This window comes from Culex pipiens, chromosome 1, assembly GCF_016801865.2.
Source record: "Culex pipiens pallens isolate TS chromosome 1, TS_CPP_V2, whole genome shotgun sequence".
NCBI classification, from domain to species: domain Eukaryota; kingdom Metazoa; phylum Arthropoda; class Insecta; order Diptera; family Culicidae; genus Culex; species Culex pipiens.
Window position 1 is genome coordinate 128820064 of NC_068937.1, and position 15040 is coordinate 128835103.

Here is a 15040-nt window from a genome sequence, read left to right on the forward strand (position 1 = left end):
ACTCAGGGAATTATGATATTAATGTTGAGAAAATACCTCAGCAAACTCTGTTTTGTTTTTTTTTTTATTGTTTAGTATGTTGGTAAAATGAAGTAAGTGCAGTCTTCAGTCGTCCAAAACATGCTGTTGACGATCATCATTCCTCGGCTCGGATGGCCCCGATTTAGATTTTTTTAAATCGCCAGAAGACGACGTGTCTTCGGGTTCGAGGTTGGTTACCCGAATCACCTCAATTTCAGCACCATTCTGGCGTTCCTGCTCTATCATTTTTATAAAATCTTGCTCAATCGAGCGAATTATTTTAATTTTGGTTATGTCCATTTCTGTTGAAGAAAATTAAACGATTATTCAATTGAAGGTCACTTTTTGGTGTAGATTTTGTTGCTTGTCGGACACCTAATTCTACTAGATATTATGTGATACCTAATAAAGAAATGATGATAATCGAAAAAGTTACAGAATACATACCCTAATTACTCGAAAACTTTGATTGAACGTGGAGAAAACTAAAATTCTATTTTTAATATCAATCGCAAATCGAAAATGTAATTTAAATAACGAATGTATTATGTATTATTCCTCTTCGTTTTTTTCTAATCTAATCTAATCTAATCTAATCTAACCCTAGCGCAGCCAGTCTTTCGAGGGCATCCTGGAGAATGCCTTAGGTTGATTGACGCCTAGCATCTTCTTGTCATTATTAACAATTGCAGTGCCCCAATGCAATAAATTGCTTTGAAACATCACAAACGTTAAAGCGGCCAGGCCAACTGCGTAAAGTTTACCGCAAAGATGATTCATTGAAGTGGATTGAGTTTGAGCACGAATGTTCAAACAACAACACAATTCTGAATCTACAGGGGAGGAAGAAACGTGGGGATCCCCCGCTCACGTTCCTGTTTGTTTAAGCAATAAATCGTTGGGAGCCACCATGCTAAGAAGTTTTGGTGCTCCGGGACCCTCTGGGATGAGACATTGTATTTCCACAAATGCCCAGGACACTATTTGCCGTGGTTATAGCGCCACAACTCGCTCACTGTTGAAGAAAATATTGGAAAAGTATTATTCAGAAAACACAATGCAAAGCTCTCGAAACTATTCCTACTTTAATCGACGCAGACTTAGTGTTTGGATTACAGAATACAAAAAGATCAATAACTAGAAATATATCTGGTTTATATGTACAATTCTATTTTAAAGTCATTAGAGTGAAAGGAGTCTGAAGAGTTTAAAATAAAATTTATAAAATTTATAATTTATAATACTTACCTTATAAAATCACTCATGCGCTAAAACGGAATTAGCCTACCTCAAATTCAATGTTCCTTGGTCAAACCTCTCCCGCTAATGCTAGGTGCTCCCGCTCTCGCTAGTCAAATCCGTGGTGTCTCTGTATATGTGTGCACAGCAACGAACACATGTCGACTCGTCAGCCACCCACCATCGAAACGAGCGCCGGTCGACACAAAAAGAGAGTCTCCCTTCATCTCCCGCAACCTTCGCACGTACACAGACGATTTCCTCCAATCACCAACTTCCCTCATTACGGCTCTCACTGTCGGTGCAAAACTGCAACCCAGGTGTTAGCGGAAGACTGGCAAGCCACTTTTCGCAAAACCTCACTAAAATATAAACTTTTCAGATTTTTTCCAAAAGCCAACGTATAACACTTTGGAATCACACGCGAACAGTTTCTGGCCTTGAGCGAAGACTTTTCTCTCGCGTCGAACACATTCGCTCTTTTGTTTTCCTCTCTTTCTCTTTTCAAGTCAACTGTCATCAAAAGCAAAGGATGGCCAAGATTTTCCTCGATTTCGATGCAACGAAAAACACTGTAATTTGCAAAATATTTGCAAAACTCCACCATATTCGTAGTCCGCTGTTCAAAACGAATCAATTAACACTAATTTCACTTCTTAAATCGAATAAACAACACGAATATTTGCGATGTTCCGCGGAGCTACCGGGTGACGCGATTTGCTCACAGAAGCCCGACTCTTTTTCCGCTCATTCCATAACCAAACCATAATGTTATAATGACGAGTTTAAACTGTTGATTCGAAATCATTGCATTATTCAAAAAGTAAATATAAGTAGTTAGTTGTATTGCACACTTTGCACCAAATTCTCCACCCTTGCAAATCATAACTGCATCGTATTATTCCTCTTCGTTTTTTTGTTAATTAAGAGTACAATTGAATAAAAAAGAAACTAAATATCTGATTATCCCCACTGTTTTTTTGCCGAAAAACAACTGATGTAGTCCTTGGGAGAACACTGGCCTAGGTGGGATTTGAACCCACAACTGGTCATAATTAACCTGCGTTACATTACGCCACCAAGCTTCTCAGTGGTCCCGTACCCGTCAACTCATATTAATGGTCGTCACAACCAAAAATGTGAATTGTGGCATGAAATTACAACAGTTGTTTTTGGGCGTCAAATTACAGAACCATATTACATCACACATACACAATACTACCTTCAAATTGCGTTGCGTTGCTTCCTTTTCCCGAGCAGGGGTAAATAACACGGGAATACCAAATTTTGGTATTACTTGGGCAAATAACAGCGACCAAAATGTGCTCTTGGTTGCCCAGTAATAGATGGTAAAATACCATGAAATCATACCAAAATCTTGTATGTGGAAGGGCACAACAATACCAAACCATGTTATTCCAAAGGTAAAATAATACCACAAAATAAAATCATTTCAATACCAACTTGAGATCTTCTGGATTTTTGAACATTGCTTGAATACCAAAACTTGGTATTGCCATGGTTTTAATTTTAGGTATTCCCGCGCCCTTGGAAAGTCATATTTTTGTATTCCTGTGATCTTCCACATACAAGATTTTGATATGATTTCACTGGGCAACCAAGAGCACATTTTGGTCGCTGGTATTTGCACAAGTAATACCAAAATTTGGTATTTTCATACCATTTTTAGTGCAGCAGTTGCAGTTAGTGAAAAAACGGAAATGATCCATATGCAACAGCCAAATCTACTCACCTGATGATTCCATGTTGTTCTTAGTGATATTCTTCACCACACCGAATGCATTTGTCATTGATGAACGGCCTGTGCTTGAAGTTCTTGAAGCTTCTGAAAATAAAAAGATTGAAAAATAAGTATTATTAAAATGAAACTGGATTGAAATTCACCAAAATTCAATAATCTGTCGATTAACTCGTTTTTCAAAGTATTTGGTTATCCCAACTTAGAGAAATTTCAACGTTTTAAAAAAAATCTTAGTGGGTATATAAAAAAAATGAAAATCAGCTTTAACATTTTTGGGTTTCAAGTCATTTTAGCGCAAAATTAATTATCTCATTAAAATTCATAAAAAAAATCCCATAGTTTCAGAGGAATTTGATGAAACCTTTCAATACCAAAATAATACCAAAATGTGGCATCCTGACTTAGAAAATTTTCCACAGTTTCAAGTTATTTCTTTAGGGGGTATATCAAAAATGTTTGAAATCAAGTTTGAAATTTCCGGTTTTCAATGAAAGCATTCGCTTTGAGACATCATTTTAGCGCAAAATTAATTATTTTGTCAAAATTGGTCAAAATTTTCCCATAGTTTCAGAGGAATTTGATGAAACACTTTAATACCAAAATAATACCAAAATGTGCCATCATGACTTAGAAAATTTTTCAGAATTTCAAGTAATTTCTTTAGGGGGTATATCAAAAATGCTTAAAATCAAGTTTATAATTTCCGGTTTTCAATGAAGGCATTTGCTTTGATACATCATTTTAGCGCAAAATTAATTATTTTGTCAAAATTAGTCAAAATTTTCCAATAGTTTCAGAGGAATTTGATAAAATACTGTACTGCCCCTGATCGCATAAATGTCCCATATGCATTTTCATCGATTTCAAGTTATTGATGCAGTTTTGTTCTAAATCGTGTGCTCTTTCAAAAGAGCCTATAACATCCAGTACTTTGTTCTAGAAATCAGGATAAAATCCAGTTTTTTCGCGAAAACTTAACACGTAGCCTTATGTATGGGACAAACTTCAAATGCGTTTTTCTCAGCTTGCTGTTTTTGCATATGGGACATTTATGCGAACATGGGCAGTGTAATACCAAAAGAATACCAAAATGTGGTGTTCGACCATTGACAAATGCTGCAATTATGCAATATCAAAACAATACCTTAAATTGGTATGATACCACATTTTGCTCTTGCATAATCCTTAAGAAAAATTTTAAAGGGTCCAGGAATACCAAAATTTGGTATTGATACCAGAGAAAGGTATTATTACGCATTTCCCTTGTTATTTACCCATGCTCGGGATTGCTCGTTCCAAACCAAAATGAACACCGTCAGCGAATTTTCACTTTCTTTTATTTGATTTGGGTACCGGCGCACGCGTTATTACACGTTCAACGCGTTGCAACCGGTGTCAACTCGTGTCGTGAAGAATCATAGCGGGATTTGTGCTACTGATTAGGGACCCATAAAGGGAAATGAAATGTTCTGGGAGAAATTTCAAAAACCCAAAGTCATTCAAATTTAAGGTTTTGAAATGTTTCATCGATAAGTTTTCTCATGTCTCTTTTTCGCCAAACGTCAGCCATTAAATTTGTGCGATGAAATGTTTCCACGAAATCCACTGAGAGTAACATTTCGCTTCACCATACAGGCTCTCTACTACTGATTCCTTCAAATGATGCGCAAATCACATTACAACGCGTTGAAACGCGTTTTTGGTTTGGGAAAAAAGTGATTAATTAAGCGATTAACGACTTCCTTGGAAAATTTCGAACGCATTCTAGTTCAGTTAGTAGTTACTCATGATGGCATGGATGAAACGCGTTCACAACCAGAAAGTGACAACACGGAAAAATCTAATGCTAGAGTAAGTCATAATAATTGCCTACTTCACAATACCGAAAATAATCTTCAAATACTTACAGGATTCTCTTGAACTGTCGCAGAGACCAATATGTATTTTAATGATAACGCCAACAGCAATAGGCAAAAACGAAACATCTAATGTTAGTTATGAAAAATGTTTAAAAGACCAAATTTAAGTTTTTACCAATTTTAGGAAGTTGAAATCGGTACGGAAAATGACGATGACGACCTCTCGAACATAAACCCAGCAAAGCTAGAAGAACAGCCATCACTGGAAGAAATAATTAATTCGTTTCATGATTTCAAAGTGACATTAGAAAAGTCCGGATCGAATGATTTTCACGTATTTTCACAGAAACTGAACCGAATATTCACCAGCACGGACAAGTCCCTGACCTTCAACATGGCGATGAACCCTCACACGCCCCTCCTCGTCCGAATTATGCTGGTCTGTTCGAACCAAATCTTTCAACCTCTATCCCGATGCTCGTACCACATCAGAGGGGACAACACGACGTTTCGGGACCACGTGGTCACGCACAGGGATTCCGCGGCCAGATACGTCGGCACGGCAAACAGAATCTACCAGCGGGAACGGTTGGCGATTCTCGTTCCGATAGAGGAAATCGGCCAGAAGAGCATTTCCCTGGAGTTTAAGTGTTTGAGTTCGTGTTACAAAATCAGGAAAATAGCGACGGCACTGGTGTTTACACTGGAAGACGAAAATTCCAATAGCGTTTTGGGTCGGCAAATTTTCAACGTCCACGTGTCGAAAAACTACATACGGGACATGGAGGTGGCAGAGAGAAACGGTCCACATAAGCGTAATTTGTCGAAATTATTTCAAGATGAAGCTGCTGGACCGTCGACCGGGAGAGACGCTTTAATTGACTTGAGCGAATTGAAGCTTTTGCTGCCACCAGAGATGGCAGGTGAATTTTTGGAAGTGAACCGGCAATTTTTCAAGGCCAAGTTGTACAGTGCTCAGGATGATGCTATAAAAAATAGTCTAAAACTGTGTTTGGAAAAGGTTGATAAGGTAATGTGCAATTTTAGTAATAAAAGAAAATTGAAGGATAACACTGACGTGATTTGAAGGGAGTACGGATGTGAGTAAAAAAACCAAATTCTAAAAAAAATCATAATACAACAAAACAGCACATAGAATGTATTTCAGCCGATCAAATAAAGCATGATCATTAATGATTACAAATGTTTTTTTTTCCCGTGAGCAAAAAAACGTGTACTGAGCAGTTCTCTCAGATTTCGGTCATTCGATTTTTTTTTTGTATTTTTTAATCCGACTGAAACTTTTTTGGTGCCTTTGGTATGCCCAAAGAAGCCATTTTGCATCATTAGTTTGTCCATATAATTTTCCATACAAATTTGGCAGCTGTCCATACAAAAATGATATAAGAAAATTCAAAAATCTGTATCTTTTGAAGGAATTTTTTGATCGATTTGGTGTCTTCGGCAAAGTTGTAGGTATGGATATGGACTACACTGAAAAAATATGATACACGGTAAATTTTTTTTTTGGTGTTTTTTATTTAACTTTTTGTCACTAAAACTTGATTTGCAAAAAACACTATTTTTATTTTTTTCATTTTTTGATATGTTTTAGAGGACATCAAATGCCAACTTTTCAGAAATTTCCAGGTTGTGCAAAAAATCTTTGACTGAGTTATGAATTTTTTAATCAATACTGATTTAAAAAAAAAATCGAAATATTGGTCGCAAAAATTTTTCAACTTCATTTTTCGATGTAAAATCAAATTTGCAATCAAAAAGTACTTTAGTGAAATTTTTATAAAGTGCACCGTTTTCAAGTTAAATCCATTTTTAAGTGACTTTTTTGAAAATAGTCGCAGTTTTTCATTTTTTTAAATTAGTGCACATGTTTGCCCACTTTTGAAAAGCTGAGAAAATTCTCTATATTTTGCTTTTTGAACTTTGTTGATACGACCCTTAGTTGCTGAGATATTGCCATGCAAAGGTTTAAAAACATGAAAATTGATGATTACCAAGTCTCACACAAACAACCCACCATTTTCTAACTTCGATATCTCAGCAACTAATGGTTCGATTTACAATGTCAAAATATGAAACATTTGTGAAATTTTTCGATCTTTTCGATTTTTTTTTTAAATCAAGACTAACATTTTAAAAGGGTGTAATATTGAATATTTGGCCCTTTTGAAATGTTAGTCTTGATTTAAAATTTTAAAATATTGTTTTCGAAAAGATCGGAAAATTTCACGAATGTTTCATATTTTAACATTGTAAATCGAACCATTAGTTGCTGAGATATCGAAGTTAGAAAATGGTGGGTTGTTTGTGTGAGACTTAGAAAACATCAATTTTCCTGTTTTTAAACCTTTGCATGGCAATATCTCAGCAACTAATGGTCGTATCAACAAAGTCCGATGAAGCAAAATATAGAGAATTTTCTCAGCTTTTCAAAAATATTTTTTCAAAAGTGGGCAAACATGTGCACTAATTTAAAAAAATGAAAAACTGCGACTATTTTCAAAAAAGTTAACTAAAAATGGCTTTAACTTGAAAACGGTGCACTTTATCAAAATTTCACTTCAGTACATTTTGATTGCAAATTTGATTTTACATCGAAAAATGAAGTTGAAAAATTTTTGCGACCAATATTTCGATTTTTTGAAAAAATCAGTATTGATTAAAAAATTCATAACTCGGTCAAAGATTTTTTGCACAACCTGGAAATTTCTGAAAAGTTGGCATTTGATGTCCACTAAAACATATCAAAAAATGAAAAAAATAAAAATAGTGTTTTTTTGCAAATCAAGTTTTAGTGACAAAAAGTTAAATAAAAAATCACCAAAAAAAATTTTACCGTGTATCATATTTTTTCAGTGTAGTCCATATCCATACCTACAACTTTGCCGAAGACACCAAATCGATCAAAAAATTCCTTCAAAAGATACAGATTTTTGAATTTTCTTATATCATTTTTGTATGGACAGCTGCCAAATTTGTATGGAAAATTATATGGACAAACTAATGATGCAAAATGACTTCTTTGGGCATACCGAAAGCACCAATAAGTTTCAGCCGGATTAAAAAATACAAAAATTAAAATTAAAGAAAAAAGACCGATTCCGTAGAGAACTGCTCTACTGTCTTTATTGTAAATCTTTCACTAGAGCCAGTCCAGATTTTAGGGCGAAGATGGCGTTACCACGCAGTGGTACCAACATTACAAACAAAGTGTGCCATTGCATGACAGCCACACTATTTTTCAAATGTTGGTACCACTGCGCGATTTTAATATTTCGGGCGTCACCATTCGTAACGCCATTTTCGCTTATAAATCTGGGTACATTGCCGTTGGAGACAAACACTACCGAACTATTGCGCGTACAGTTAAACCTCGCATAGTGCGCAGGCGTTACGCTTTGTATTTCTACGATAACTCTAAAACAACATAATATTTTTGCAATCTTTTTTAAGCTAATTGTAGATTGGAACAAGACGAACAACTTGCTTCAAAAAGATTGCAAAAAAATCATGTAGTTTTAGAGTAATCGAAGAAATACAAAGCGTAACGCCTGCGCACTATGCGAGGTTTAACTGTATGTTTTTATAACACTAAAAGGACAGAAAATCACTGACAACAATTTCCACGGCACATTCTGAAATGCCGCGCGGCGTGTACCTTTGAAAGAAACGGACAATACAATTTCTCGGTTACTTTTTTTTGGAGCTGCGTATTGGTCAAAAAGCGGTAGCGGTAGTTGGATCGGTAATTTTCAATACACGCAGAAAAATAAGGCATATTTGAATCAACAAAACGTTTTGTTGATTTGAAAAACATTATTTTGGTTGAATCAACGCTAAACGTCAAAGCAGCTTTTTCGAAACAACAAAAGACTTTTATGGAATTGAGAAAATCAAGGTTTGTTTCAACGCAAAATCGGCGTTGATTATATTCAACAAAAATTTTGTTGATTCAAACCTCGTACAGGCTGATTCTACAAAACATTTTTCTGCGTGTAGGCAGGTAATTTCTAATACATCAATGGATAACTTTATTGAAAATGCAGTACAGTAGTTGTTCGGTAACTGGGCGTTGTTTAAATGGGCTCTCGATAACTGGGCCGTAGCTTAGTTAAAAAGCAGACAAACGAAAAAAAAACCAAAACAAACCGAAATGACCGAGGGGTTAATAGATTCCAAAAGCCTGTTCAATAAAGAAGAAAAAACTTTTATTTAGTTTCAAATCACAATTAAAGAAATATGAAAATTAAGCATTGTAAATAAATTTGAGTAACTTTTTATATTTATTCAGAAAAATATTTTGCATCGGTGGTCCCCTCGTTATTTTTCGTTCAGCCCAGTTAGCGAGCAGCATTCGTTGACTGGGCTACGTTCTCAGCCCAGTTACCGATCAAGTACTGTATTTGAAAGGTAAAGGAATAGGTAGGTAAAGGAATCAAAGAAATTCGTTTCCAAGCAACTCTCTACTGTTGATGTATCCGAAAATCTTGTTTAAATATTAGCAAACTGCAAAAGTGACAAGAATAGGCCGAAAAGCTTAGTGTGACGAAAATGGGTATATTTTTTCTATGATAAACTCTATGTTTTCAAACTTAACCAACGGAGTGCCAACTAAAAAGTGTCAAACCACTAGAGGTGTAATGAGCTTCTATCGAGAAATTAAAAGCAACAGAATTTGCGGAGGTACAACGTGAAGTTAAACTTTCTGAAGTAACTTCACAGCAACCGGACAGAAAGTTTAACTGCATGTTGATAAATTGCAAGGTTCGATACAGAGGTTTTATGTGAAACAAAATTCACATGGCAGCCCTGCCATAAAACGCTTGAGTAGGCAATAAAAAAAGAAAATATAAGTAAACGATAATAAGTGAAGCTTTTGGTGGAGGAAAATCGGACTTTTTTGTATGATTATCTAAAAACATGTTGATCAAACCACCCTTTGGTTGTAGCTCTAAATTGAAAATACTTGCATTGTCCAAGTTATATGATCAGCTGATTTTTTCGTAAGGTAAGGTCACGTGCAGTCGGAAGGCAACTTCAGGACTAATCTCTTCTGAGAACGAACTCAAATAGAGGTGGGCAAAAAAAGAGCGAGCCGCTCAAAAAGCCGGAGCGAACGAACCATAGCTCACAAAAAAAGAACCGCGGTTCTTTTTTAAACCCCGGTCTTTTGAAAGAACCGTTCCAATATGGAATGATTTTTAAACTTGTTTTAAATATAATTTATTGAATTTCCAACAAATTACAGTGTAAAATTTGGTTTTGAGAATTGAAAATTTAATTTTAAATATATCAATGCTAACCAAACATTAATCCCTACATTGTCCATTTGTGTACTTTTTCAAATACTTTAGGATAAAAAATGGCAGGTTAAAAAGGGCTATTTCCCAACCTTTTTAGAGCTGAATCTTAAGATTTCATTAGGGTGTCTATAGCAACTTTCTCATCAATATATATTGAAAGACTTTCAATTGCATTGATGCCCATATTTAATATTTTTAATATTTTTTAAAAACATTTTTTCAGTTTCATACTTTTTTTCTGAAATTCCAAAAGTAAATTATTTTCTAAACAAAATGAAAAAACTTTTCAATTTACAACTGATCGTTCATTAAAGTATTAGCCGAATACAATTTGAGCTTTGAAAGTTTCTTAACATGCAAAATATTACTAAAAATCAACTTATTAAAAAAATATTACTTAAATCAACTTTTTTTTCAAGGGCATGTTCTTGTTTTTAGTTTTTTTTTTGAAGCAATTTATATAATTCCAACGTGAAAAAGCTTTAAAAATCACACCATTCTTAGAATATAACCTTTTCATCCATATTTTGAAAAAAAAAAAAGAGCGAAAAAGCCGTTCAAAAGAGCGGCTCTTTTTGATGAGCGAACGAAAATGAGCGGCTCTTAAAAAAGATCGGTTTTGCCCACCTCTAAACTCAAACGTGTTACCAATGTGGTAATGGCATTTGATCAGTTTTTCTTTTTTTTTTCATTTCTTATGGTGGTCTTTCTACCACTCGAATTCGGTAGTCCATTATTAATACAACACTCGAATGACTCGATAAATAATATTTTAGTATTAGAGAATGCAAATATATAACACCCAAAAGTTTGAGGTTGGTGTCATAATTAATAGAGTTATTCTTTACAGGACGGCTGAATAAAATCTGAGGAAAAATGAAAACCACGGCAACTACAGCAAAAAACTGGCTACAAGACGTTAAGTGTTTGATTGCTAATCAAAGATTATCGATATATTTCAATAACAAGAGTAATCTAAATTCTTTCTATGGCGCGATCATAGCAAAATAAGTTTTTTTTTGTTTCAGAAACTCTGTTGAAATTAATCTACTCCAAAACAAAACGAAGCTGGATTGAAAAAAATAATATATTTTGTTACAAAGAAAATATCAATTACCTTTGATTGTGACAAGATAACATATAGGATTAGAGAGCTTTAAGCTTTAAACTAGCATTAACCTTAAGGTAAAATGGCTGAACAGGAAAGATCACCATTGTTAACGCAACAGGACCCAATGCTCGCCAGTTCCTCGTCTAAAGAGGTACGTAATTTACATACAACAGTGTAGGTACTTCAAAATTAAGATCTCCTCTCTTTTTAGGACCAGTCCCTGGAAGCGTCGCATGAGAACGTACACTTGCTCGAATCCGAGACAGCTTTATTGCTGGAAGAGTTTTCTGAGAAATCTGTTAAATTTAAGGTAAAATTAGATATAACCGGTAAAGGTGACTCCTATGAAATTTCAGACGCACTAAACCGAATATACACGAGTACGGATCGATCGATAACGTTTGACATAGTTTATAAGCCTGAGCATGGTTCCAATCCAAGAGTAAGAATCATGCTTGTCGGGTCGAATCTTTTACACCATCCGTTGGCGCGTTGCTCTTACCATCGCAAAGGAGACAACACGACGTTCAAAGATCACGTGGTTCGTCACAAGGATGCCTCAGCAGAATACGTCGGAACGGCCACCGGAATGCTCTACCCGGAACGTCTGGCCATTCTTGTTCCGCTAGATCAGTCCGGTCTGAAAAGCATTTCCTTAGATTTCGTGTGTCTCAACTCATGCCACAAAATTCGCAAGCTCAAACTAGCTCTGGTGTTCACCTTGGAAGATCAGGACGACAAAAAAAACGTAGGCCGCCAAATATTTCATCTACAAGTTTCGAAAAATTTCAAACGAGACATGGAAGTGGCCGAAAAAGGTCCACCTTTGAAACGTCCTGCGACTGAACTGCCAGACGATACCGCATCTCCGAACAAGCAATCGCATCGAGAGCAATCAACCTCACCTCAACCTTCGTCGTCCAGGATTCCAGCAGGACGTAGCACGGAAGAGCGGCCAGATTCCATCGCGATGAATTTAAATTTGCCACACAGTGCTGCGCAAGAGTTTCTGCAATACTCTAGGCAATTTTTCGAAGCAAAATTATATCGAGCAAACGAGCAAGAAAAACACGAACTCCTTCCCTGTCTGGACAAAATCTGTAAGGTTTTAGGTACGTTATGTGAGAACATTGAAATGAAACCAATATCCACTTTTTTTTCTTTTTTTTTTTTTTTTGCACCAATCAATTAATTTTTGTTCTATTTTAGATGCCCTTCCAGATTTGAAATCGGAGGGAAAAAAGGATGAGCACTAAAATGTAACAGACCTCAGGGCCCGAGGAACACCACCACAAATCCTGATGAGTTGAGTTTTTCTTCAGTTACACGCAAAACGGACATTAGATATAAATGCCTAATTTTTAGGTATAATCGAACCTGACTGCAATAAGGTATTTATTTACTAATAGTGTTTTAGTACGAGAGTTCCTATATTTTAGGTATAATTGTAGAACCAAAATACCTTAATTTTAGGTATTTTCTGGAAAAGTGAGGGAACCAAAATTACTAATATTTAGGTGTAATCCAAGATGGCGGACCATGATTATTCCTTATTTATAGGTATAAATACTTAAATTTGAGGTATTTTCTGGACAAGTGAGGGATCCAAAATTACTATAGTGTAACTCGCCTTCACACAAATCCGTCGTTCCTGGTTTTCACCGAAACAGGGTTGCCAGGTTTCCAGATAAATCTGGGATTTTTAAAGTGTCAGCCAGAATAAAGCTTCAGTGCTAGATATTGGCAGATTTTGTCGATTTTGTACAACTTTTTGATTAAAATGAAATATTTTAATTGAAAATCAAAAGTATTAGAATGTGTTTTCTTAAATAAAAAGTATATTCTACCTTTTTTAGGCCTTAAAAACAGTTAAATCATCTGAATTCTACAAACTTTTAAATTTATTTATATCATCCCCCATCTACACCATTGAGATTTGTTAGACTTTCGTCTGCCAGTTTTTTCTAGATTTTTGATCGTTACTTTGCCAGATTTTCCAAATTTTGACCTGGTAACCCTGCACCGGAAGCAGAGCAGCTTGTCACCGAGTTTCGGCAGAGGACAAAAACAAAGGCCAAATTGCGCTTTCAGAATGCTTGTTAAATTTCCGTCGAAGCTGCTTTAAACTAGTTTTCGTTGAACACCAATGTGCTGCTAAGCCATCATTAGGTGCTCAATGGAATTAAATGCTGTACCCCTGGTTCAGATCTGAGAAAAAAATGTAAATCTTTTTAAAGAATAAAAATATACTGAAAAAAGTTTGAATTTTTGTACAACAAAATGTTTTTTTTTTGCTACGCTAGGGTTACATTAGATTATATTAGAAATATAAGGCCGAAATCATAAGAAAATACTTTTTCAAAACCTTTTTGTTATTAAGTTATGGAATATATTTTTGGATGACGTCTACAATTTTTTTCTCGATATAATTCGTGGTTAAATAAACAAGAACTTATGATAATAAAACATTTATTTTTCAAATGTTAATTTTATCGGACTCGAGTAAATTAGAAGTGGCATTTACCATATAATAGAAATATGACTATAAATACTAACACCCAGAGCCGTATTTTGGGTCCACGGCACCCTTGGCGAAGCATCAATTTTGCGCCCCTCCCAAATTTACAAGCATTTTGATAAATTGATGTTAATTTTCAATGATTGCTTCAATGAGTTTTGATTTTAAAATTTCTATTGGAGACTTTAATATGGTTAAATTTAGAAACACAGTTTTTTTTTGTTTTTAAACTGAAAATTTATTGTAGGAATTAAGTTGGCTGAATGTTTTCTCAGATTTCATAAAATCTATAATGATAGCAGGGTTTTGTTTTTTAAATTTATTTTTCAGATAAATTCACAGAATTGAATGCTCAATCATGATAATTTTTTCCATAACTTGTTGGCAAATTTGATATTTTCTAAGCCCTGCATAATTTGATCTGATCTAGTATTAATTTGAATGTATAAGCCAAGAACTTTCCCGGATTTATAAAATAATAATCAAATCAATTAAAGATAATTGAAAATTCAGCGCAATTCATGATGAAACTTATTTTAATGATAATGGTAAGAGCGAACACCTTGTTTGCTCTGAAAAACATTTTTTTCTTGAAAAAATAATGTTGGTCTTATTGGTGAAAATTTACAACAGTTTTCCTATTTCAAAACTCTAGTATTTTGAAAAAGCGTAGGCAAATTTCAATGCCCAAATTGCTTATAAAAGGGGAACTAACTAGTGATGAAAATATTTCAAAGGCTTTTTTTAACTCGAGGATGTCAAAATTTCAAAAGAATTCCTATTTCAAAGAAGCTCAAAATATGACCATATTTTTTCACAATTTGGCTGATTGTGATTCACAGCCAAATTAACATGAAAATAACATATAGTTGGACAAATTTTTGGTCTGGAGGGTATTACTTAGAATTTATTATAAAACGATCGAAACTTTAATTCTGTAATTATTTTGAGAAGCTCTTCTAGAACTCCTTGAACTTTCTGCTACTTGAGCGCCCCTTCTTTGATGAAAAAACATAAATTTAGCATTAAGTATGAATTTTCAAAAACACTTCGGTAAAAATATTCAAAAAATTGATTTTGGCACCCCTAATTTTTTTTTTAATTTTAAATTAAATTATCTAGTTATTTGTAGTTCTACTTTATAATTTGGCGCCCTTTCTGTTTCAAATACCTAATGAGGATGTTATAACTGACATGAAAATTTTG

The 15040-nt window shown here is 34.7% G+C and overlaps 2 protein-coding genes across 3 annotated transcripts; both read left to right on the forward strand.

Moving 5' to 3' along the window:
• The first annotated feature begins 4435 nt into the window (after window positions 1-4435).
• On the forward strand, window positions 4436-6043 carry LOC120423592 (uncharacterized). The gene is made up of 3 exons (XM_039587454.2): window positions 4436-4873; window positions 4932-5012; window positions 5066-6043. The coding sequence occupies exons 1-3, from the start codon at window positions 4817-4819 to the stop codon at window positions 5966-5968; spliced, it is 1041 nt and encodes a 346-aa protein (XP_039443388.1). The 5' UTR covers window positions 4436-4816; the 3' UTR covers window positions 5969-6043.
• A 3240-nt stretch (window positions 6044-9283) lies between these two features.
• LOC120423566 (uncharacterized) lies at window positions 9284-13126 on the forward strand. Of its 2 annotated transcripts, none has more exons than XM_039587417.2 (5): window positions 9284-9910; window positions 11056-11175; window positions 11234-11467; window positions 11528-12428; window positions 12526-13126. In XM_039587417.2, exons 3-5 carry the CDS (start codon window positions 11396-11398, stop codon window positions 12570-12572), a joined length of 1020 nt encoding a protein of 339 aa, XP_039443351.1. In that variant the 5' UTR covers window positions 9284-9910; window positions 11056-11175; window positions 11234-11395; the 3' UTR covers window positions 12573-13126. The 2 variants fall into 2 exon arrangements, with proteins under 2 accessions (XP_039443351.1, XP_052562145.1); XM_052706185.1 differs by lacking the exon at window positions 9284-9910 and adding an exon at window positions 10909-10930.
• Window positions 13127-15040: the final 1914 nt, after the last annotated feature.

Excerpts from the sequence above, each read along its gene's own strand:
- LOC120423592 (XM_039587454.2), top strand. The coding sequence starts at position 4,817 with ATGGATGAAACGCGTTCACAACCAGAAAGTGACAACACGGAAAAATCT. Across the intron at positions 4,874-4,931 it reads CGGAAAAATCTAATGCTAGA|GATTCTCTTGAACTGTCGCA; the intron begins GTAAGTCATAAT and ends AAATACTTACAG. Across the intron at positions 5,013-5,065 it reads GCAAAAACGAAACATCTAAT|GAAGTTGAAATCGGTACGGA; the intron begins GTTAGTTATGAA and ends TACCAATTTTAG.
- LOC120423566 (XM_039587417.2), top strand. The coding sequence starts at position 11,396 with ATGGCTGAACAGGAAAGATCACCATTGTTAACGCAACAGGACCCAATG. Across the intron at positions 11,468-11,527 it reads CCAGTTCCTCGTCTAAAGAG|GACCAGTCCCTGGAAGCGTC; the intron begins GTACGTAATTTA and ends CTCTCTTTTTAG. Across the intron at positions 12,429-12,525 it reads CAAAATCTGTAAGGTTTTAG|ATGCCCTTCCAGATTTGAAA; the intron begins GTACGTTATGTG and ends GTTCTATTTTAG.